At 45.3% G+C, this 25,771-nt stretch overlaps 1 protein-coding gene across 1 annotated transcript; it reads right to left on the reverse strand.

The window, feature by feature from the left end:
- Positions 1 to 118: 118 nt before the first annotated feature.
- On the reverse strand, positions 119 to 25,160 carry LOC105565020 (BTB/POZ domain-containing protein KCTD1). The gene is made up of 5 exons (XM_012017835.1): positions 25,089 to 25,160; positions 10,786 to 10,872; positions 10,058 to 10,261; positions 1,289 to 1,494; positions 119 to 698 (listed from the first exon to the last, which is right to left on the reverse strand). Exons 2-5 carry the CDS (start codon positions 10,812 to 10,814, stop codon positions 199 to 201), a joined length of 939 nt encoding a protein of 312 aa, XP_011873225.1. The 5' UTR covers positions 10,815 to 10,872; positions 25,089 to 25,160; the 3' UTR covers positions 119 to 198.
- Between the last annotated feature and the right edge of the window lie 611 nt (positions 25,161 to 25,771).

Genomic DNA, 25,771 nt, shown 5'->3' on the forward strand with positions numbered 1-25,771 from the left:
GCATCAAACTGCGGTTGCGATCGCCAGCCTCCCAGCCTCGTGCCAAGCTGCCCCGTTTCGTCCTGCCAGAATAAGCGAATTATCCGCGATGCAGTCTTGAGGTGTTCTCCTGAACAGTCGCGCTCACTCCAAGTCGTGGCCGCGCTGCAGGCAGCGGATCGTCTTGGAGATCGTTTTGCGCTGATGCGCCGTGCTCCGTCAAGTGTTGACGGCTTGCCTGATGAACAGGTACTCCGAGAACTGCTGGCCCTCGACGCCGCCGCCGTTGCTCGCGACTACCCGGAAGCCGGCGTTCAGCAGTCTGGTAATAGCCTGAACGGAGTTTAGCTTGCAGTAGCCGTTGAGCGGGAACCGGATGACGTGGCGGGCGTCCTGCTGGTGCCAGGCGACGCCGGAACGCGCGTCGATCACCGCTTGCGTCGTTTCCGGGAACACCTCGTCCAGTAGCGCACGTCCGCCCGACAGCATCACCCGCTCGCCCAGGTCCGGGCTCACGTGCAACGCCACGCACTCGTAGCCGCAGTTGCCGTCGTTGCCGCGCATCTTGTCGGGGTCGCGGTTGCAGGGCGCGGTGGTGCAGGCGGTGCCGCGGCCGCCGAGCTGACCGGAGGGCGGTGGACTCGGCGAGGCCGCGGTCATCGTCGTCGAGCCGTTCTTTATGCGCTCCTTTTTCATCTGCTCCAATTGCCTGCACATGGCTGAAAGGGAGAGAGAGAAGCGTTACGTTTCGAGGGGAATGATCTCGTTTTAACGTGAATTTCGCGAGTCTGTCATAGTGCGACTTTACAATTATTGATAACTAGGTCGTGAGGTTCCGTCTCCGCTGACGGCACTACAGTTTCATTTCGGTCACAAGTGGGCGTGATAAATTAGAAAATTTTGCACGTAAAATTCGATTATTATCGGGACGAAATGTATACTGATTAGTGTCCCGGGGGAGTAATTTTCACTGACTTATTTCTGTCTCTCTGTAACACTCGGAGTTCTGTATTACGCCTGTAATCAAGCGAACAGCTACTTCTGCGTTCGTTATTACTATTCCATTACGGCGGAGCGTTGCGCGCACGCAAAAGTCGGTCAAGAGAATTAGAAGAGGAATGAACGTATCGTTACATCGCGATTTATATTGGTAACGAAAGATAACGCGCCTCAAACCGGTCATCCTCATTTCATTGCGCGAAATCCCGTTTCCATATCGTCCTCACCTCACGTGAGCGATTCAATTGCCGGGCATTACGCACATTAAACTTGAAAATCGAAGAAACGAGGTAAAAAAAGGGTATTTTACGCGCAATATCGAAGTATCGTGCTTCCTCTAGCAGCAAATCTAGGTCGGCAAAGTTGTCGGGTATCAGCAGCCGGGAGTTTCGCATAAAATTCAGTATGTGCCGGAACATGCCGCCGTCTCTGTCGATGAAGTAGTGCTGTTTTAGCGAGTCCAGAACGATGGGGATGCTGCCGTTGAACAATTTCGCTAGCCTGGATTCCGGGTACCTGGAAAAAAAACCCCCGAGATTTTCTTTTCAAACAAGATCGTATCGTATGTGCGAAAGCTGCGACTTTGTGACTCGTAGGCATTTCATCACATGATCGGTTGAAAGCGCGCGCGAGAAAATACTCGAGAAAGCGTTTGATTCATGAGACACTTGGACTTCGAAGCTGCGTGTACGACCGATGTGTGCACGTGCAATCGTAATTGACGTATAAAAGTGCAGTTATCGGTATCCGAGATTAAGAACTCAATGTACACGGATTGAATATTTAACAACGTGGGGATTATACTTTTTATCAGCTAACAGAATGTGGGCAGGTGCTGACACTTTGATCACCTGCCGAAACCGCTTCAGGTAGCTGCGTGTTGCCTTCGCGATTGCTGGTTACGTGCAAGCAGCTGTTCGTTTTAATAAATTCACAATAATAGACTGACCGAATTTAGTTTGAGCAGCAAGCTATAGTTATTATGCGAGGGCTTGAGAAGTGAATCTTGACAACATTATCCCGAATAAAAAGTTCGCCTCGGTATATATAATATTTTATGGGTAATGCATTTAGCCGAAAACACTGTTAAATATTAAAAGATCCGAACGTGGGATATTTGAAAAATACGCACATTGAATAACCGGACGAAGACGCGAGCGCAGGGCAAAAATAATATTTTCAATCGGAAAGAGATTCAACCGTTAATAAAATCCATTAGCCGATCGTTTATCGGGAGGATTCAATTTAATTCAGTTCAATTGAAAGAACCGCTCATTATTGAAAGGAAGCAATGAAATATAGAGGGGAAATGTATGAGAAGGCTTGCGTCGGGAGTTTGTTACGCGTGAATGAGGACAGAACGGTAGGCTCGCCAAGACTTGGCGTAAGATACGCGCATGAAATCTACTTTAGCCGATATGCAGATGCACGCGTGTGCGTCTCGCAGAGCCCGTGCACCGTATGTATCACTTTTTCCGGCTTCTTTAGAAAGTGCCCGTGACATTTTCGAGCGCGTTTCACAACGTGCTCGCGCGAACGCAGCATCGTTTAAAGTAGGCTGCGGCTAATCTTCTTATTACATATCTTGGCGCTATCGTTGCCGTCACGATATCCCTTCCTTTCCCGCTTCGTAATTACATCTCGAGGCTAATGAGAATAACGTGGCGTTTCGTTGCGCATTTAATTTCGCTATAAATTAAAGCAGCGAAATTATAGAAAAGAGAAGCTGGGGGATTATAATTCTTATCCTTTTGTATGGCGAAGTAAATTTAATTGTCCGAGAGTATTCTGTTATCAGCCATGGAAAATCACGTTTCTTTTTTCGAGAAAAATGTCAGCACTATACTTCCGATCTGCTTTTTTTTAAACAGACAGTCTAATTTAATTTTCACATCAATGTGGCAGCGAGAAATTGCTCTGTCTCAAATATCTCGTGATTTTACCTCATTAATATCTAATTTTTATTAGATTTCCCGACGCGTTCGTGATTCCACGGTCAACGATACACGGTGAATTTCGATAGACTTTTCATTTCTCCTTGGAATGAATTTTACGTAAAGTTAAGATCGCCGATGCGCATGCGGAGGAGAGATTCGAAAATCCTGTTGTCTGCGGCAAAAGGGCTAATAATGCCCACGATCCCGTGAACGAATCACACTTATGGAATCCGTGTCAATCAGCTTCACGCACGCGTTTGCTCGCATGTGCTCACGGACGTGCCGTGAGCGGTGCGGCGTTCTGCATGCGCCGCCGAAGGTCGTCGTAATTTAGCATATAATAGACGAATGCTCTGGGAAAAGGACGGGGCGAAAGAGGAGAAACGGGTGGGAGCCGGGGTAGAGGACGTGATAGGGAAGAGGACGGATGGAAGAAAGATACGGGTTGACTCCGCGAGGACCGCGGTGCGACGGGAGAGGAAGAATCGGGCTCTCCTCTTCGTGTATCTCGTCGTTGTGCGTTATGGTACAACGAGGGGGAAATACCGAGGTACCTGGTACCCCCTCGGGCCGGTTCCCATACCTTCCACGGCGATAACATATAATAACGACGGCCTCATGGAGCCTGTGGGCGATCTGACTTTAGCGAGCAAGAGAGAAGAGAAGACACCGCGGGGTAGATACGGAGGTGTATACATATATACAGATATGGAGAAGGCTCTTCTCTCTCTCTCTCTCTCTCTCTCTCTCTTTTTCGTTCTCCATCTTACTGCCTCCTTTCATCCTTCGCCCTGTTTCTTTCTCCTTCTCTCTCGCAATCTCGCTTTCCATCGACTTCCCACTGATACTTTGGCTTAAGAGGATAGAGAGAGAATCGCTGTCAGAACGGGGAAATGAAAATCGCTGGATTTTACCTCAAAGCGTGCGCGAAATTTTATACGGTATAGTTAATTTTCTATAGAATATCGAAGCGAGTTATTGTAAGGGAAACTTCACTCTCTTCCTCGGCGAACAAACCCCCTTCTCCTCCTTCGCCGCAATTGCCGCGGGTAAATTAAAATTCACACTGTAATTTCGGTCAGTGAAGACGTGAAAATGGTATACTTTCTATTTAAATGAATATCACGTTGCACTTTTTTTCCTTCATTTCTTATGCGGGATATAATTTCCGAATTTTTTTTGGCATTAGATTGAAGCGTTTACCGCAATAATGAGCCTTTTAGGAAACTTCTTTCTGGAAAGAGATCGAGACGTCAAAGAAATCTAATCTCCCCTCTAAAATTAAGTTTATCGTTTTATATTCTGATTTCGACATCCTTGGATTTCGTTTTCTAAACACATGTGTACGATCGTAAAAATGGAAATAGAAGAGAGAGCTCGTTTAACTCGCGTTAAGAGATGGAAGACGAGGGAGAAAGTGCGAAAGTGATACCGTCAGGAGAAGCGAGAACGAGATACGCGCGCGCTCTCGTAGGCCAAGGGCCATCGGTGTCTGTGGAGGTCGAGGCGACTGGAGAGAGGGAGGGATGGTAGCGGGGAAGGAAACGGTACCGGGGGCGGAGGACGAGCACCGTGATTACCCGCGGCGATTTCTTGGGCCCACCGACCAACCGGGGTCCAATCCCGGGTCAGATCCGTTCGCTATGGGAAAACGCTAAACGATCGGCTCACATCACTCAGATTCCGCTCTGCTTTCGATGTATACGGGATGTGTTCGAAATCTACCGGTTATAGGTTCCTGGATTGATTATAAATTCCGGACTAGTCTCTCCTCGAACGGTCGCCGCGAAAATGTAGTCTTATTGTTAGACACTAAACTCGCAGTAAATTAATAGAGGAAAGTCCCCTATTATGCGATAAGCTCCTAATACAGCGGAGTTTCCGCTAAATTAATAGGCTATCGTCTGTTGGTTCCACCGTGAATTTATAGCTCTTGGAGTGAAATCTGTTTAGTGGAAAATTGATCGTTAGATCGTGCAATCGTTGCGGGAAAAGATTTGTCATTGAATTTGGACGTTGAAAATCTGCTAGCTCACATTACAATCCTATCTCATAATAGAGGACTTTCCTCTACATAAAACTACCGAGTGATAACGAGATTTTATTTTCTGATGCAGTGGATTCCACCTTAATAAAGATATTTACTTAACAATTGAAACACTGAAGAAAAAATTTCGCCACCGTAGCTAATCATGAAAATATTTTTATAAATTTCCATACCACAGCGAACGATTTGCTGTCGCACCTAATAGTCTAATACAATAGGCACAGCAGCAAAATATTCAGCTGTCACAACTGAATATTAGCAGTCCACATTTTACAACTGAAATTTAGTTAACACGGGCAGTGTTTAGCTACGGTAGCTACATTCTTTTTCCCGTGAAATTTTGCATCACAAATAAGGATGTTTATTCTTGTTGTCGCGTAACCGCCCGTTTCTCGATGACTAAAGAGATTGTCGGGTCGGAGCGTTTCGACCGGTCCGAAATTTGACGCAATAAATCGGATTTTATGGGCGAAAATAAGGATAAACGCACGCGCTCGGCTGACGCATATGCGGACATACGTGTGAGCCCGAGAACGAGACGCGTCCGCCAAGATATTCCGTTATATCCCGCTAAATTGCACGTGTCGGGCTAGAGGGCGAGGAAATGACGACTTGGTACTTCACCATGGGATACCCTCGAGGCTCTGTTCAGCCTTCTCGACCGGCAGGATGATCGACGATGTTTTAGGGATTATGTGATACCGGAAGCGCGGACTAATGATCGGCTATTACGTCATTCCTGTAAACGCTTGGTAGAAAATGTCGATACGCAACGATTAATCTTTCGCGAGGCACGTGGGATCCCACGATAATCCTTCGAACGTATTATTGACAGTATTATGTACGTCCTAAGAACTCGATTCTTTTCTTATTGATACACGAAAAGAATATCGTGGACTTTTGGATCGTAGTTCAACTATTGTAAAAAAAAATTATTTAGCAATGATAGTTGTTGTGCGTAAGCTTAAATAATAATGTCTTTGTGTTGTAGTAAAGTTTAGCATTGGACAAAGAAAGATAGCGTTGAGAATAGAATTTATCAAAATCATAAGTTAACTAAATTATTCTCAGATAATTATATGTTAAATAATTATGTCTTGACGGGCGTGTTTCGTTAAATAATCATTTCAGCCAGTTAAGACCATTAAGGCCCGGGGTTGCATCAGCGTCGCTTATCTTATAACTTTAGCTTAATTCACTTTTCGTCTCTTTTTAACTGTTTCTCTTAGAAAGAGACTAAGCTAGGGTTAAAATTAAGCGACGTTGGTGCACCCGGGCCCAAGACTGATTGAGTGGCAAAGCAATAATAATAAGGGAACAAAACTAATAAATTTTCGAACGCGTGTAATATACAGTCGAAACGCTCTTCTCTTTGATAACGAAATCATATTCTTGCATCAAATAAAAACGAGTTATTTTAGACGAGTATCGTGTTTTCGATGTACAAAGCTGCGGGTTATCGCATAAATAGACATTTACTAATTAACATCACATAGGTCGGTGGGTTGTTACGGGATCATAAACGTTTGGCGTTATTTTGAAATTGCCGATTATACACCGACGAGTGAACTAAATTAATCAACGGTATGAATTTATTATTCGTGCGCATTATATTGACCTGTTTACTTCATCCATAGCGTCGTACGGCATAAACGAGGCACCTAAATATGCGCGGTCTAATAGAAACTGTTCTATCCATCGTGTTTATTAATGCAAACTAATTGTGAATATTTAATCACTTATTCCGCGCATTTCCGAGTATATATTATACTTGACCAATATTCTGCATCTCTTAATCAACCGGAATTTTGTGCTTTCGATGAACGGAGAGTCGAAATCCGCTCGGAGAGTCGAAATCCGCTTTTGTCTCGAGAAATCATCGGTTCCTTTCGTTTGTGATAAAAGTAAAAGAGTTCTGTTTTTATCTAAAAACAAAACTAATCTCATTGGGCTAGCAAAATTCTGCGATTCAAGCTGAATCATAATTTTGTTACTTGCTATACGGTTAAATAATTAGTTGCATACATATTTTTTGCGACCTATTTTCGAACGTTAATATTGGCTCTTCCTTACGTTTGTTTAACCATTTCGAGTTTCCTTGGAATGGCCGGTACATCATTTCAACTCGAGGACTGTCACATTGTGCTAGTTATTGTTATCTTGTCACGTGCTTCCGCACATCGTTAGCCGACCGGGATATAAATATCGGCACGAACGCCAGCGCTAAGAACGACCATCCTAAGTACGAACTGCCGTAATGTCGTTAAGCGACGATGGTGATTTAACTGCTGTAAATCAGTTAAATCGAGTAATAACCGCGGTGAAGTATATGGTCGCTCTTGCAAAACAGTTTTAATGTCATTTCGATGCGGAGAAAAGCTCCGATCGATGCGCCTATTCCGCTGCGAGATAATTAAATGCATACTAATGGAGAAGCAACGTGACGCGATGATTGTCAAACGCGGGCGAAATTGCGTAATATAGAAGCTGCAAATCTGCTTTGTCAAATGGTGGTCTGTGCGTGACTTCTGTGATGACGATGATATTTCATTATTCGATACGCACAAAGCGAGTGTGCGGGAGCGCGCGAGTCATTTCGTTAATTAAATCTGGCGCGGCTCGTTCGAAAAGGTATGATTGCGGTCAGCGGCGCGAGATGAGGGAGCCAATCTGAAATTGGGACTGACGCGAATAGAAAGAAATTAGAGCACCTTAATCCTTTTGCAAGAAACACGCGCGTTGTCGAGTGGTACCGTTGTTGCCGCGCCGATGCGAATTTATACGCGCGGTTTTCTCACTTGCGACACACGATGCAGTATCGGCCGGTACTTTCGACAAAGCAATAAGGTCACGCCGTGTAATGAGGGAGGAAGGTGCAACGAAGCGTGACGATGGAGATGCCGGAGCGGGCCGGGCAAGCCGTTGATTCTACGTGATATTCATTTTGCGCTCTTGCTCGATACGCCGGCGACACTTATCCCGCCGACGTTTTCACGAGATTAAATCTCGGGTGTGTTCGCGATGCGCGCCGTAACGGTTTCGTAGAAAACGGACCTGCGCTCCACTAACTCGGCTAACGATAATCCGCGCATCGCGCGTAAATTTGCCTATCGCGCGCACTGTTGTTGGTTTTAACTTATTGTTAGCTTAGTCGCCCACCAGTCCGATTTTTCGATCATTCGTCGTAGGCGTGCCAATAAAAAAATCCATCGTTATTAAACGAGCGTTGAATTATGACGGAATTAATGTAGCTCACATTTTTACTGTTTAAAAGTTATTCAATTATAATGTCCTTTTTAAATTTTCTTCTACTATCATTAATACGAAATTAATAGCGCAACTGCTAGTTCAAATCTTATATAAATATCTAAAAAAAAATTAAATTAACAAATTCTTTTCTTGAACAAGAAGAAATTATATCTCTTAATTATTTTAGTCACATTGTTGTACGACACTACAGTTGTGACGATTGCTCTCTAGAGAAAGAATTTTCTCTTAAAATTCTGTTCTGAAAATCATGCGGTCGTGAGACAACATGGCATTTTAAAGAAAAAATTTGGTGAGTTTTTTAAAATTCCATATTGTCCCACGATTACATAATTTTCAGGATAAATTTTAAGAGAAAATTCTCTCCGTGTACGCATATTTTTCGGACAAACTGAAATTCTCTCGTTCTTTCCTTGAGTTTAGACTTGCATTTGTTCCCGTTCGAATTGTTTGATAAAAGTGCCTGACAATACGGCATCAGCGAATACGAGTGCATCCATCACGACTTTCTCGCTCATTCATTATGGATAGTCCCGATAGAAATATCTTCGTGGCGAGTCAGAACTCATTGCCTATTCAGTTAACGAGACGAACGATAAGACCACCTGTCAATTATGATCAGCTTTCTCACGAACGCATCTATCCACGGTTTACCGATGCTGTAGCCGTGCACTCGTGATCTCCTTGTGAAAGGAACGATTTTCCTCGCCGCTAAGCGCGCTGGATATTCCTCCTGCGTCCAAGATAGCGTATTAAGCTCACGTAACAAGCATTACTCGATACGAAGATCACGGGGCTACGGTGGCATTTAGCAATTTAGATATTACGTCTGGTGGCCATTAAATCGCTACCGTACATCGAGCCAAGATTCGTTGTGCGGGCAAAAGTTGCGAGCGTTATTAAATTTCAATAATCTAACGGTATCATTAATTTATTCCTCGCGACAACTGAAAAAAACGACCGAAGGGGAGAAGAATAGATAGCACGAGACTTAAGCGATTGCGCACGTGTGGAAGATTCAAGTCCAATTACGTTCACAGATGGTGCGATTTTAATTCATCTGTACCTTCGCATTATTAGATTCACTTCTCCCGGCGTTAGAGGTACATTTTCTACCGGTCGGAATCGCACGGAGCGCAAGACTCGCGGATTTTTCTCGCCGGGGCAGAGAGGATGTCTGCAGGGTGATACTTGGAGGAGATTAAAACCCTCTCCATAAGCAAAGCGCAGTTGTGCTTTCACGTTACGTCTCTTTTATGCATAAAGTGCACGCGGGCACCACCGCAAATAGCCTTTGGACACTGGCGGGCACACGGTAACGGTGTGCCTGATTGCGGGCGATACGTTCTCGGAGATATTGCCCGGTACGAACATCCTGGAGCGTTGTCGATGGTCACGTTTCCGCGATCCGGACATCACGCTCCCTTTCTACTCTCTCGCTCGCTAGAATTTCTTCATGCCGCTCAAAAGTCACACTCTGTGCTTTCGCGGGCAGACCCGCGAAAGATACCCGTTCCCCGATACTAACATAAACTCACTCGGCTCGTCCGCTGCCTTCTCGTTACGTCGGATAAAATCTTTCCCTCGGACACGCCTATAATTTTTCTAAGTAACGCGCTCTCCCTCGAAATGCGCGCCAAGCCCTAATAAGGCTCGGCGGCATAAATTGTTCCGTTTACGAATCCCCAGTCTCGAGTCGCTGACGTTTAACGCTTCTTAACGATAGAGATTAAGGTTTTACGGCGCGCATCACGTCGGAAACGTGAATCGTTTTATTCCCCGACCTATCGTGGATTGTTAGGGACTCGCGAGACGAACGCATCCTTACTTCGTTAAAGTCTCGAGGGAGGATGTGTATATCGTGCCGCCGACGTCGATGTGAACCGGTGCGGTGTACCTCGAAGCGGCCGCTACGCAAGGAATACCGGTCATCTTCTGGTTGTAAGCCGGGGCCGCCGGCGTCGGTGGTGTTGGCGACGAGGAATTCGACATCGTGGGCGAGGTGGCCGGCGAACTGCTTGGCGACAGCAATCTGTAAAAACAACAACAAAATTTAAGGACAATCGCGGCTTCTGTGGAAAATTGTGCGTATCGTGCCGCAATTCACATGCCGATACCACAAACGAGCGCAAAAATTCCCGGGCAAAATTTCCGTTTTTTCAAGTTAACATTATTTAAAAGCTTTAGAATAGCGATATGGACCTTTTCAGATTTGTTAACTGCTAATTGCAGTAACAAATATAAAAAAGTTTGACACGTACATTTTAAATAAAAGGGGCGCGGAGCTAAATTAAATAATTGCCGCCGCTATATTTCACATTGTGCGATATTTCAATTCCGGTGCTGCATTCTATGTAATTTTACACGCAGCTCTAAGCACGGGACCAGGAAGCCAATCAGTCGAGGGCGAACTGCGAGCTATGATTTACGATGTATGAGATTAAATGACGTTTACGAAGAGAGAATTTCGCCGGGTTATGTAACTCTTTCTCGAATAGACCATTCTGGGGGGGGGGGGGGGCGACTTATATTGGAGCTCGGATGTGTGGACTTTACCTCATTTTAATTTGAGCGCTAGGGAACATATTGCGTTGCGCCGTCAGCTCCACCTTCGCCTCCTTCCCGTCGGCCTCACATTTCCGTCTGGAATTAAAAACACACGGATATCAGTTACGCGCATTGCCAATAAAAAATTGGAAATATAAATACGACAGCCGAGTTACACGCGAGACGGAAAAAATTGCAAAAATTTCTACGCGATTGCGTAAATTGGCGTATCCTCGCGCGTCTTTCTTCCGCGCCGAATTATATTTTGTGTATCGATTCGAGGGCTCGGCGCGGCATTTGCCGCGAATTAGGGGCGAAAATCCGATCGTATCGAATTTTCGCGGTGCGCCCGGCGCTTACGCCTTTTACAGCCGTAAACGCAGGTGTCGGTTTAACGTATCGATCCTCACGGCTGGTCGCGGACGGCGATAACGCTAGTTTAACGAGCCATTGTTTTCGGTCAAACATCGGCAATGCTGAATCGACTGAGAGCTCGGAACATTAACGCGAAATTCTCATATGCATTAATAAGGCAATTAGCGGCGAAACAATATTTGGCGGGGCGCCAGTCGCGGCCGGCCGTCCAAGGGTATTCTTTTACACGCGCTTTCAGTGGAAAGGGCGGGTCGGTTTGGTTCACGAGTTTAGAGGCACCTTCTCCCTCGAATTTTCATTACCACGCGCTCCCGTGAAAGGCCGGCACATTATTAGCTATTATCCAGAAGCCCGCTATGCATAGCGTAATGCGTGGATTTTTTTGCGTCGGCTACGACCGCGGGGATCTCGCTGCTGAAAGAAGCCAGCAAGAAATAATGAAAACGGATTCAACGTTTATGCAACTTCAACGTCAAGTACCCGTTTTCACGCGGGCGCATAAAAAAGATCACTACTTCTTGCACTCTTTAGGTATCTTGGTTAAATAATTCAATGTTAATTTACACGCACGTAACGAGTTGAGTTGTTTCTTCACACCCAGAAAGAAGATTTATTTCGGTTAAACAGATGCGTTGAAATCACGTTTCTTTGAATCTACACTAGATTTACAAGTGTTTTCTTGACCATAATTTTTAATAATACAGAAGATTTATTGCGACAAATATTACCTCAGCCAGGGTTTGAATCTGGACTACCTTCGCCAGTCGAATTTGTGAGACGCTCGCCTAGAGAGTAGGGAAGTCCAGGTTCAAACCCTGGCTGAGGTAATATTTTTCGCAATAAATTTTCTATATTAAAAATGCCGGATAAGGTGAAGAAAACACTGAGTTGTTAATTACTGCTGGCGACATTGAAGAATATTCTTATTAGTACACTCGATTTACTTGTACTAAAACATTTGAACAAGTAGATATGAATTCTCTTAGAAATTCTAGCCAGATAAAATTTTGGTTAAGGTAAAGAAGCCATTTTTTGATAAAACTCTAGTAAGGTCAAAACTGAAAGAAAATTTGTTCGATTTCAATCAAATTTTCTTCTGGGCACAAACTATGCAAGCCAAAAGCTTTGTAATTAGCAGATTAATGTCTATAAAATGTGCACTTGAAATCTTCTAGTTCGGCCAACGAGTAGAGAAAAGTTCCCTATTGTGAGATAGCGGAGTTTCTGTTAAATTGATAGGCATCATCTGCTGGTCCCACCATGAATTTATTGCCCTTCGAGTGAAATCTGTTTAGTGGAAAATTGATCGTTAGATCGTGCAATCGTTGCGAAAAAAGACTTGTCGTTGAATTTGGATGTTGAAAACCTACACCCTGAGAAAGGATTTCTGTTACCGAGACAAAACATATTCTTGACGCATTTATATTTCTCACAATCTCATTTAGTATAAAAATAAGACAATATCAAAATAAAATCAATAATTCTTATTCTCCTGTATCGAATTAAAAAAGATTGACTTACTATATTGAGACAAGAGTACCTCTACATATATATTCTTGCGTTTAGAATAAATTTTCCCTCCATCTTACAACGCACCAAGTTGGCACCACGGTATTCGACAAAAGGCGACACACACTATCATTTTATTCTAGATTTTACAATTTTTCATTCAAGATTAAAATATTCTCTTCTCTCTAATAAATATGACTGGCGCTATATCGATCCTATTTTATGATACATTCAAGTGTGACAGCATTGGATCCGGAAATATTTCTGTGAGTGTACTATCTCGCACTAGAAATCCTGTCTCATAATAGACGACTTTCCTCTACGTAAATTTTCAATTTCCAAACTTGGAACGAATAAAAATTTGCACGAAAACTTAGGTCGCTCTCCCGCCAAACTCCCCACTCTGCCACGATCGATCCCCTACAATCGAATCGCAATTCGATCGACGATTCTCGCGGTTTCGAGTCCGCGATACCTCGCCGCGCGCGGGAAGAAGGGACCGCGCTTGGCACTCGCTTTCCACCGTCCGGCGAAGGATTCGCGACGGTCAGAAGACACGGCGCGCGACGGGGGTACCGGTTTTCTCCTCCACCCACCACCCTCGCCCCCACATCGGTGCATCGCCGCGGGAGACGCCGCGCCGCGAGATGCGATGCAGCGCCTTTTCTTGGCCGCGCTGCGAGAGGTCGTCGGAGCGATGCGCGCGCCCGATGTGTGCCTCTCTTCTGGAGGTGGGGAACCGTCTCTCGCGGGTCGGACATCGGGCAAAGGAGTGCAGAGCGAGAGAAAGAGAGAGAGAGAGGGACGGCGGAGGCGGACGAGCAACAACGGCCATCACGGCCGCTCTTGGCGCCGCGGGCTGAATCTCGGGAGATTTATGTGGGGCTATGCATTTACGAGTGCAGAAAACGCATACTTGCATACGCGGAATTGATTCGCGTTATTGTTGCGCGTCTTTCGCGGCCGACGAGAGATCACGCGTGTCGCCGGGACGCTCGGCGGCATTGACGGCGCGTCGCCGCGAAATTAATGGGCTTTTGACGGCACTTCAATCATATTTCACCGCGCTTCAAAGCGCGCGCGTTCGAATGTCATGATGAAAAATCATTCGATAGCGCCGCCGGACCGGACGAGGCAACGGGGAAAATGTAATATTCACCTTTCCCCTCGTTTATTTTATTATATATTTGTTTTTCTGCCGGGAATCGGGCATTTGACGTCTTTCCGCGCCTATACCTTTGCCTATCCGGCTCCAGATAATTTTATTTATCTCGATACACGGTAAACGGAGAGAGAAAGAAAGGGGGTGGGGGGAAACGGGAGAAAAATGAATTGAATTTGACCAATGCGAGATGTAGTTTCGATTCGAGCCTCGCTGAAAACGGCGTTATCGGGTGTGCTCATAATACAGCGTTGAAATGACCGGCAGCGCCGGCGAAAGAAGAATCTGAAGCACGATATAGCTATAACAATGGGGCGATGATCATCATGGTCGTTCGTGCGCCTCGGGGCGATTGGCCGGTGTACGAATGTACATTACGCTCGACGTACTGAAGCCACTCGGCGCTTAACATTATGCATAATTACATGCGTAAAATCGGCAATTAATTCAATACAGAAATGAGAGTATTTGGCGAACAATTTACGTAAAATAATTTGGCGCGTCGCCATTAAGATTAACATTTCAAAGGACGGGGCGGCCGGGCCCTGAAACCGCGGCGGCCTCGCGCGCGAATAGACTCTCCTCTCCAAGATCCTCGCGCGTCGTCTCGCGAGTTCACCGAGAAGAGATCCCGGAATATATGGGAGCCGGGACGAGTGCCGTAACGATATCCGCAATAACGTCCACATCGCGACGTGGCGACGCCTCGGGCCAATTGTATCTCATACGCAGATAGTTTTATTGCATGCATACATCCGCATATGCGCCGGCGGGCACGCGCCGCGGATAAAGATAGGTGGAACAGAGGATACACAATTATAATGTACTATCTGTACAACTGTCCGCGTATTAATACGACGTCTTTGTTAATGTGATATTAAATGCACCGCACTCGAATAATCCGGGGCGGATATCCAAAATTTTACCGATCGTATCGCTGGTAATGGACGGGGTGGGTATTTATGCCGCCTGTAAATTTGCGGGGCTCGGTATTAGCCGACGGGTCATTTAGACCCCGGCGCATCCATCTGACCTTAATAATATCGTAGAGTAACAGACCGCGCGTAGAGAAATACGAGCTGTGCTGGCAGGCACGCGTCCGACGTCGCGGAGGGGAAGAGCGCGCGTTTCACCGGGCGTGAAGAGATGCAACGTCGTCGCCTCTCGAACGTCAAATTAGAAAGGACGGCGAGGGAGAGGTGGGAGAGACGGGTGAGGTGATGCCGGAGTCGCGACGTCGTCTTCAACGACACCGTGATATCCGCGTTGCTACCCGAGGCCATCGGGGCCTCTTACCCAGATACAGCTCTGATGAACGGGCGAGCGAGCGAGCGAGCGAGCGTCAACGATCACCGACGCACGCTGCGAAACGTATAAATTCGCGTTAAGGTGATCACAGCCCGAGGACACGACGAGGCGGCTAACGCGCGCTAAGGACGCGCGCGTGCACGATGTCGTGCCGCAGAAGAAGAGCGCTACTAACTTCACGTCGACGTTTAATGGCCCGAGGACGACGGCGTATGCAAATTTGAAAGCGATCTGTTACACCGCGCGACGATGTGTCGTCGGGAAAGCCCGCCGACAGACGTGGAAATGGACCAGTCTGCGCGCCATTTTGCGGAAAAATTAGCGTTGGCAAATCGAGCGACGTGATTGTAATAATTAAACGAGCGCGCCGAGAGCCTCGGACTGATAACTTGAAAAATGCAGGAGTTAATACACTCGCGAGTGATAGGAAAGCTCTCTCTCTCTTTCTCTATGCATTAAATAAATTGAGGTAAATTAAAAATAAACACGAGCTTGTGTACAAAGCGCGCACGCGCGTGCGCGCGCGAGAGGGAGGGAGGCGTCATTTTTTATCTATTTATTTGGAAAACAGTTTATTTGGCCAAAGGAAACTTTGTTAGAATATCACATTACGCGTGCTAATATTTGAGACAAAATATTGAACTTTCCTATGTATGTGCCGGATGATAAATTTCAATCGTTAAAACTGTTCTATACCCATCTTTTTGAAAATCTTGCCTGTTTATATTCGTGCGGGTACAAAGTTAAAATAACAGAGACATCAGACGGAACCACAAAGTGATGAAACGATACCGCATGTGAATTCATTTAGACCAGTCGACTGGATTTCCCTCTGGTGATTTCATTATGAGGGCCAGTCAGATCGGCTCTCTCTGAATAATATTTGTAATGGATCCATTTGCGAGCGCGCCCGAACGTTCGAACCGCAATGTTATTAACGTCATAATCTAGAGAACATAATCTTTGCGCCAGTCGGTGCATTGATTTTCGGGAAATAATTCAATACCGCGAATAAATTTCCCAAATTACCAGCCCGCGAGCTCGTTTACTTTCTATATTTTCGTTTGCAGAGCGATACAGTTTTATCTGCCGTGAAAGCTGCGATCCACGAAGACGATGCTTATCGCGCGTGGCGATATTTGCTTAGCGATTTTATCAAGGTTCTAGGATACGAATTAATTGAACGAATTTCCACCCAATGTTCCAGTATCAACGTTACGGACGTACACGTGTACACTTTGATTGCCTATAATTCTGTATTTTCAAGGAATGCGCTGTACACGCGCATATTGATACAAACACAAATGCAAAAAAAAGACTGGCTCGAGCAGTGTTGCATTCCGGTGAATATTGAGAACATAAATAGTCGAGGATTGCGACGAATGCAAACTGTAAAATATTAAGCAATCTTCTTTCGTGCGAGAGGGGGAATAAATCAGATGTTCGAAATATTTTAAATGCCGGAGATTGAAATCGCGTCATTCGTCAAAATATTCTTAATTATTTGTAGATCGTAGAACAGTTATTGTCAGATTTTTACTATTGACGAAAGCTCTGGCAAACGTTAACGACGTATGTAAAGAATGGCATAGATACGCATCTTGTTTTTTAAAAACTTTACCTCTCGGCGCGAAAGCCCGCTTTCGGTGCTGCGCAAATGCTTCGCGAGACTTGTGCTAATCTATCACGTATTGTAACAGCATTATATTCCTATGCGGAGAGACTTTTTTCTCTTAACCCTTTGAAGTATGGTGGTAATCCACGTTACTACCTCAATTTCTTTACTTTTTGCCCATTTAATTTCTAGTTAACGCATTTAGGTCGGGTTTTTTTGCATTTTTGTATAATTACCAGTAAAATGCATGGTAAAATGCTAAAAACTCCCATAAAATTCTTCGAAATGGCGTGTTGTCTCACGATTACGTGATTTGCAGGATAAATTTTAAGAAAAAATCCTCTCCAGCTTGCACAACATGGATACCTACAGTCCAATGATAAATTCTTAACAATCCGTTCATAGACGCCGCCAAAACTGAAATTCTGATGTAGGTTCTATCGGTCGTGACGATCAAATGAAGAGATCGCTTAGATAATTGCTCGGAGCTCTTCGGCGTCGAAGAAACGGGCATTAAATCATGAATCGAACAATGGATCTGCGTTTTCACCTTTCCCTCTTCGATCGCTTGGTAGTTGTACTCGCGAGACTCGTGGCGTTCCGATAAGTGCATTAAGCTACCGCAATCCACTTGATTGATGGATCGGTTCATTTCTTCGCGGCGATTAACAGCTTCGTCGGCGATTCTCAGCGTACCCGCGACGCTTTATCATCATCGTTACCTAATCTCTGAAGGTGGACGTTGTACGGAAAGCGCGTTTGTAACACAATGCCTCGTCCATCTCGACGGCGCGATACGATCTGCACTTTGTGAGGGACATTTAAATAGCATTTATTTGTTTTCATATTTATTGCAGAGCATGTTATCTGAAACAAAGAAGAGACGGGCTACTTTCATCGTAAATACGTTGAAGCTAAATAAATTGAAATATCGCGGATCAATGCGATAAATATTCCTATATGACGCCGTTAATATTTTATCCGACGTGCAGCCGAAAATAATATATTATTTACAACGAAAAGAGGTATTCGACAATAATACGCGTAATGGATTAATACTTAATGTTTACGTCTGCCGCTTCTTAATTTTTTGCTCTCAACAAAATTCAGTGCGCGTTGAAAAGTGTATTTTGCGCTCTATCGCCGAATTGTATAATATAACAGGAAGAACCTGTTCCATTAGTCGCAAATCAGCCAAGGCAGCTTCACCAAACGAATTTGCGACTTTCACGCGCGTATCACCTCTCGTCGCTTGTGTTCCATCACTCTTTTCGTCCCTCCCAAGGTGTGTTTATTTGCGCTTGGATTTTTTTCGCACTTTTGTGCGCCGTTACATTAATCAGCGTGAATTGCCTCGCGGAAATTTCGTATAATTATCGCTAATATGTTGAAAGCCGTTTGAACGGTGAATTCAACGAATAATCGCGCGGCGGTTCGCCGTAGAAAGCTTTTATAATATTAATTGCTATTCCAATCGGATGCTACTCGTGTAACGGCGGTCGTCACGCTACGAGCCGCGCGTTTGTGCGCGCCTTGTTAAGGTTTTCAGGCGCAACGTTGCGCCGCGCCGCTGCAGTTTCCGCGCGTCCTTTTCGTTACCCCCGCATTTACCACCTGGTACTTCATTACCGGAACGTCACTTGTCGGGTACAGACGATAGACAGACGTGAATAGTTGCCGGCTACTAGAGAATCATTACCCGCGAAATTATGCGTACTTGTTTCAATTGCACGGCCACTTATTGCCCCGCGGAGGCTTTAACGATCGTTAACGACGCGTCTGTCGCTTCCCGAGCGATAATTGCACTTCGTATTCAGCACTTTCCTCGCTGTTCGCGGGCGCGCGCGTGGGCGTTCTCGACGTTAGTCCGGGAACTTGCGGTCGAAAACGGCGCGGGAATCGGATGTAGCTGTGTACTTTCGTCGAATCATAAATTCGCCTTTTGTCACACGCGTACTCAATTCCATTTCCTAGCTCGGCGCCAGACCTGTCAGACTTGTTGCGCAAGCGATTCGCCGGAAAAATGCAAAACACGTTCGCGGCGAGCGTGATAATTATTACGAATCCCCCGCGCGCGTTTCCGCGCCGCAGCGCCGGGACATTGGCTCTCCCGGTCCTCGTGGATCTCGCAGATACGAGGTGTCGAGATGCTGCACGCATCGTCATACGCGTGGGCGTTTTTACCTCGTCGGGTGCGTTCTCGCCTGCGCTTTTTTTTAATAATATTTCATCGACCGGACACAGGACACACAAAGGATAAGCGCGTATACCAGCCGCGGTGTAAATCCCTCTCTGTCTGGGTCTGTCTGTTTCTCTGTCTCTCTGCCTCGTGCACGGCTCTCTCGGTGCGGCTTGACGGCACTGGCTCGTACAAGCGAGGCAGGTATGTGCCTATCTACCTACCTACGAGCGATGGTTGGGCACGTCGTTACTTAGGCCGAGCAACGCGCGGTATGTAGGCACGTACCTGCCCACGTAACGCGGGCCCGCGGCCCGTTCCGTCGCCGCGAAGCCAAAGAGGCACTCCCGACACGCGCCAATGCATGTCTTGCTCCATTTCATCCTCGCCTATTCCCACCACTTACTTCACCTACTTACCCCGCGAGACGGAAACTCTGACCGAGACGACGTGCATAAGCGCGGCGTGGCGGACAGGAATTCCATGCGCCGCAAAACGGCGAGTGTATTGCAACACGTATTATACGCGCCGTGGCGCGGCCAGGTTGTGCGCCTAGCGCGGACAGATTTTAATGGACGAATCGCGCGGCGCGGAAGCGCACCGGTGCGTGCGCCCGGTGCAACGGTGCATCCAGTCTCTTTCTTTCCGAGTGTTTTAATCAAGAGCGTTTTCTTGTCAGGAAACTGAAAGCTCGTCCTCGACCCCCGGACGACGGTTTGCCGACGTGAAATTTAACAATTTAATTGCAAAAACTGTTATAAGCTACGCCGAATGAGCTTTAATGTAAACTTTAATATTCGACATAATTATTCTTGGATATCAATACTATGGAAATGCTCAAAGAAGGCCGAGAAAAATTAATTCGTTAGTTCCTCTTTTAGTTCTTAAACAAAGTTATTCTATGCAGTTTTTCTCTACTCTTTTAAACTAAAAGCTACATTTTTAACGAAACCAAGTTATCTTGAGATACTGTACGTTTAGTCTATTAATAACATTTACGGTAGTTTTCTCTTGTAGCAATTATGCACACTTCACTTCAAGTACGCTTAATGCGCGACAATATGAATCTCGTTTGAATAACAGACTTCTCGAAAAGTATTGATAGATTAATATGACTCTTAGAAACGTGACGAGGTACATTTGTATTCGTCGCTGTAACTCTTCTTGTTTACACAATTGCAACGCTTACACCTTTTACGATTCATATTGCATAACGCGTGTTTATCGACGCGCACTGCAAGTGATTGCTTAACAACGCAAAATGTACGGATCGCTGCTACACGCGCGAGAACCTAAAGATTAGACTTTACCGAATTTATTACGGCGTGTTGTGGCATTGTATAAATATCTCCGAGTGCATTTCACTTCGAGTCACCGTCTCCGCGAATTATAGCATCTCTTTACTCTCAATTTGGTTACGAACTGTATTGTAACTGTACGACCTAAAAATAAGCGCGGTTTTAAACATCGAGCGCGTTATAATGTAATTGCCAGGTAGGATTTTAATTAATTTAACTTTAATGGAAGGTAATTACATACATCGTTATGAATTTATTTTCGCTGCAGGCCGTATCCATAAATAACGTGTTTTCAGAAAAGAGTTGATTATTTCGGGTTTCGCTGCGTATATTTTATTTACATAAAGTGTATGTTCTCTACACACCGCAGTGTAATTGCAGGCTTAATATAATCAGCGATCAGAGAAATTTCATACATTTCGCGCAATAACAACGCGTATGCGCGATCGGCCGTTCAGCATATAGAGAGCTTCAACGTTTCTTTTATTTTTCAACGATACGATGTTAATTCACATATCTCGTAAATGTGCTAGTCCCTTTGACATATATTTTACGATATATATGAGCATTTGCATTCTTAATTAATGATTATTTTCTAGAGTACGATGAAAAAATATTCTGTACACCAGTATAAAAGTTATTTATGTGTATTTTTTTACGTGACCGATACACATTCTTATGTCAATTACATTCTACTTTTTTCTTCGACGTATTGCGAATCAATCGTACATCGTTGTGTCGTCGACTGCTAAACGAAAAGTGCTACATTGCCGACGCGTTCAGAATTAAAAATAAAATTAAACCGAGCACTTTTCTGCCGTGCAACCTTCGTTGCAGCGTAAGTAAAGAAAAAATTCGACTGATAAAATGCTATTACGTGTGGCCCTTGATTATCACGCGATAATAGCCATTCGAGATTGCGGCTTCTGCCACCGGTTAACGATCGTTTCTTTCGATTTCGATTTGCGAGTTAATGAAGGGGAGAATCGCGAGAGGATTGCGACGGTGCGGGTTCGGTGTGGCCGGATGGGGCGGTCCGGACGGGGCCAAAGGTAGACCAGGACACACACGTGCGCACGGTCGGTTCATCCACTCGTTCATTCGTTCGTCCGCTCGTTCGCTCGTTCGCTCGTTCGCTCGTTCGTTCGTTCGTTCGTCGTTCGCGCAAACATACGTACATACATACGTACACGTATATTCGGGGCGATATCTCGGACGAGGCAAAATATTTACGAGAAAATTTCGCCGTGGGTGGCGCGGCTTCATGAATAATTTCGGTCCGCAGGAGACTCGTCAGCCGCGGGCTATGTGCTCGGGGCGCACGGTTCTAATTACGGCAACTGCAGAGCGCGCGTCTGCGCCCCCGGCCATCCCTCCAGCCGGTTTCCAACCTCCCTTTTCCTATCCCAGCACAATTTCCACAGAGCCCACATCCGTTCTGAAATGCTAGCAATCCTCCTCCCCCTGCGGCCCCTTGCCTCTCTCTCTCTCTCTCTCTCTCCCTCCCCCCCCCTCCTCCCCTCCCCTCTCTCCCTCTTTCTCTTGTTCGTCCTCCGCGTTCCGCGCGCTCCTTCCCTCGCTCCCTCTCTTTTGTAGCTCGAGGTGCACATCGACTATTACGTTGCAACCAATTTTTGAAAAGTTTCTGCGGGGTGTATATATATATATATATGTGTGAAACACACACATACATATACATATACGTTCGCACGTTTACGGAGAAGCAAACAGAGTTTGTCACGTTAGACCGCCAAGTTCGTGATTTACGCAATGTGAAGAATTGACGAGCGTTTATAAATGTCATGCATGAGTTTTACAGGGTTTCGATAACTCGACCTTTTCTCTTTTCGCTATTACGTGGACGCTATACGTAATTAAATGGCGGTTGTACCACCGTGTGCAACGGTTGTCGTTTGTATTTATGCTCATTTGATGCGTGAAATTGTTTATCTTAATCTTAGTTAAGTAGCACTAGACTCCGTCGTAAATTGAACGTTAAACGCAGCGGCGCATTAATTCGTCGCGTCGAGACGCGCGAGTCAGTAATGAAAGATGGAATCGAGAAGAAACGTATACAATCAAAGATTGCATTGCACTTTCCACGTCAACCACTTCATTACTTAACCCTTTCAGTCACGCTGTTCAGGACGCAAAGTAACTATCACGTGCACTATGGTTTTCTGTTTTTGAGATTGTTGAATTCAAATCTTAAGTGAAATTTTAAGAATTTAAAATGGCAGATTTATCGAAAGTATGCACCGATTTTCATGGAAAGTGTTGGACTTTTTCAATTTGTTATCAATCATATTGGGCCCATTTTGAGTTTACAAAATCTGACTTTATATTTGAATTTTGCGACCAAAAAGTCCCTTGTGTGTATCCATTTTCGTGAAAAGTGATGAAGTTTTGCTAAATCTGAACTGTCATTTTGTATCCGGCATCTTGAATTTTTCCAATTTGACTTTAAAGTCGAAATCAGCGATCCCAAAAGCATAGAAAAGATATTTTAGTATTTCCGATCGAACTTCTTCACAATTGAATTAAATGTCAAAAATGTTCTTTCTCGAGTTTCATTTTGTTTAGGATAAAACAAAGTTTACAACGTCGATGAAATAACGAAAATTCCAATTCTTAGGATGTTGTGAAATAAAAAAAATCAAGAAAAATTTCAAATTGTAGGAGTTATATAGCGGAAAGAAAACGAAATCATAAAGTGTAGTATATCACACGCGCTACTATGACTGAAAGGGTTAATTAAAGTAATTACTTTGTAGTTAAAACTACAAATTCAATTGATTACAATTAATCGCATCATGATGTGCTGAGGCTGAGATTTTATCTCATTTATATTAATTTGCCCGACTTTTTTTATCTGTCCAATCTCTCACGCATAATGGTCCATAATTTCAGGTACTTAACTCCTCGCGAACTGGTACATTTATTCTTCGGATTTCATAGCTCATTGTGTCAAGACGAGAAGCGCACTGACTCGCACTTAAGAATCAAGTGTAGCGTAGACTAGACGTAATTTAGGAATTCGTTAATTATGAGAAAAACTGCAAGTTTTCGAATAAGCTTCAGAATCTAAAAATAAAAAAAGAACGGGGAATTAAAGAATTTTTAAACATAGAAATCTCTTTAAGTTGCCAGTAATAGATAACAATAAATTTTTAGTCGATATTAACCGGTGTTTTAATACAGAAAATTTATTGCGAAAACTATTACCTCAGCCAGGGTTTGAACCTGGACTTCCCTTCTTTCTAGGCGTCTCACTAATTCGATGGCATGTGGTAATAATTGTCGCAATAACAGTATAAAGCTGACATCTTTATACAGCACTTACTTTTTATAATAATGAACTTTTTCCGTCATTATTGATACGACACTTTTTTACTTACGTTAGTGCTGAGGCTATTATAGCGAAGCCATAATTTCCATCTTTGGCTAGGTGCAGCGCGTAATTTATTTCAATATGGAATGAAGCTGTGGCGGCTTTTATGTAACCACCTCCACCCTCCTTGCATCGCCGCGTGATTATTCGCGACGCGAAGCGCATAATCGATCGTTACTATTGTTCGATGACGGCGGAATGCGACGAATGATTGAGCAATTGCATTGTCCCGCCGCCGTTTCTAAAGGCAGCGACACCCTCTCGGTCGTCTGGCATAGATTAAACTTTCTTTACCCGCGGTGTCGTGAGATCAGATTGACTTTCTATCGACTTCGCTACAGCTCAATCGCACGAAATGCCCCACGGACGCATGCGCGATTATTCGGTGACCACAGCCTCTCGCGAGAGGAGAACTTACCGCGATGAACATTTGAAAAAGTGACTCGGGGGGACGTTTAAGAGATTAAGGTCCTTAAGTTTCCCGCTCTCCGAAGAGAAGGAGGTCTTGGGAAATCTCCTAGCAGGAGCATAAACGAACAGGAGGACGCACAACTCGCGATTTCGAAACATTGGTGGATATAAAAGAGATTAATACGAGATGGCTCCGAGCGTGCAAAACTGTTATGCGATACCGCTTGATTTCCAGTCCGTTTCTATCACTAAAATCATCTGTATCTCCGTTAGACAGAATTTTCCGTAGCGGAACGCTCTTGGCCGCGCCTCGCGGGCTACAAGCGACATAATTAACTACGTGAAAGTACACCATTTCCATGCATGAATATCAGTTTGTCACGCGACGTCTCGTATTCTACGCGAGAGAACAAGCGAGAGAAGTAGGTTTTTCTAGATACTTTCCGCCGACAGTATCGCGGTAACGTGTAGTTTCTTTACCCGGAAGTCCTCGAACAGTGAGGCAACGGCGAAAAGTGCAAACAGCGTGCTGTAAAAATGTTCAAGTGACGTTAGAATGGGTTTGTGTAATAAGTGAATGTTCTCTCGAAGCGAGAACTACTTGGCGTAACGTAAATAATCGACATAAAGCTGTCTACAAATTCGCGTGACGACAATTACACTCTCGTAACGTGCTTGACGAAGAGTAAGGAGCAAAGCGAGTGCACGAGTTACGTCCCTGTCGATCTCGCGATAATAACTCCCGGGGTTTAATTATCGCGCCTGAGGTTTATGTCAGAAGGCAATCGTAACTCTGGCCGACGCAGTCGTCGTCATTCGAATCGCGCTATTACGTTAATCCCGCGGTCAATCCGTTCCCTTCCGCGTACGTAACGAGAGATTTATCGACAATTTATTAATCGCTAATTATTTGAGACATTTCGTAACAGCTCGCCAACGAGTCCGGGAACGGACGGACCTTGGCGGCGCGCACTCGCCATTCGCGTGAAATCCTGACGGAAACTCGAAGCTCGCATTCCACGATCAGGTCGGACAGTTAGGAAAAATCGACGTGACTCACTCACCGTTTCTGACACGTGGACTCCAGGTTGACGGTTATTCTCGTGTCCACGGCTGCGAATTGGAGGCGCGTGGGGTCCCGTCGCGAACGCGGAAACTTGCCACTGGCTGCGGAGCACCCGGGCGGAATTCTCGCGAGTACCTCCAGCTCTCGTGTCACGCACTGGACCACGTGGTTGCGTTCACGTGTCTTCTCGGCCGTGGGACAAAAGTGACGCGAGCCGCCACCGCGCACCACCGCGGCTTTCGTTAGACTGCGTACGCTCTCCGCCGTTGCGGCCCTCTCGCGCTACCATCTCCCACCACCGTTCTCCACTACCGCCGCCGTCCCACCATCGCCACCGTCCACCACCACCGACCACCGCCATCCATCGTCGTCCTCGTCCTTACCGCCAACCCACGTCGACTCGTCTTTGTCCCGCGAGCTTGCGGCGTTTCGGCAAGCGCCCCGAGCTTGCGACGATTCTCTCCGCTTGGACCGCACTGCCGCGCGCCGGTTTCAACCCCGTCCGATCGTGCATTTTGACCGTTTGTGTAAGATATAGCGATTGCACCTGATACGTTTATCATTTCTCTACGGACGGGAGTTTCGTCGTTGCCTGTCGACTTTTAAATCCATTTTAAACGATCCACGATTCGCGATGAAACTCGCAACAAAATTCTCTATGAAATGTTGAGCCAGTTATTT

The sequence above is a fragment of the Vollenhovia emeryi genome, unplaced genomic scaffold (genome assembly GCF_000949405.1).
Source record: "Vollenhovia emeryi isolate VEMERY1.0 unplaced genomic scaffold, V.emery_V1.0 DF939156.1, whole genome shotgun sequence".
Taxonomy (NCBI): domain Eukaryota; kingdom Metazoa; phylum Arthropoda; class Insecta; order Hymenoptera; family Formicidae; genus Vollenhovia; species Vollenhovia emeryi.

Excerpts from the sequence above, each read along its gene's own strand:
- LOC105565020 (XM_012017835.1), bottom strand. The coding sequence starts at position 10,814 with ATGTTCCCTAGCGCTCAAATTAAAATGAG. Across the intron at positions 1,495-10,057 it reads TCCCTCGAGACTTTAACGAA|GTACCCGGAATCCAGGCTAG; the intron begins GTAAGGATGCGT and ends TTTTTTTTCCAG. Across the intron at positions 699-1,288 it reads ACGATACTTCGATATTGCGC|CCATGTGCAGGCAATTGGAG; the intron begins GTAAAATACCCT and ends TCTCCCTTTCAG.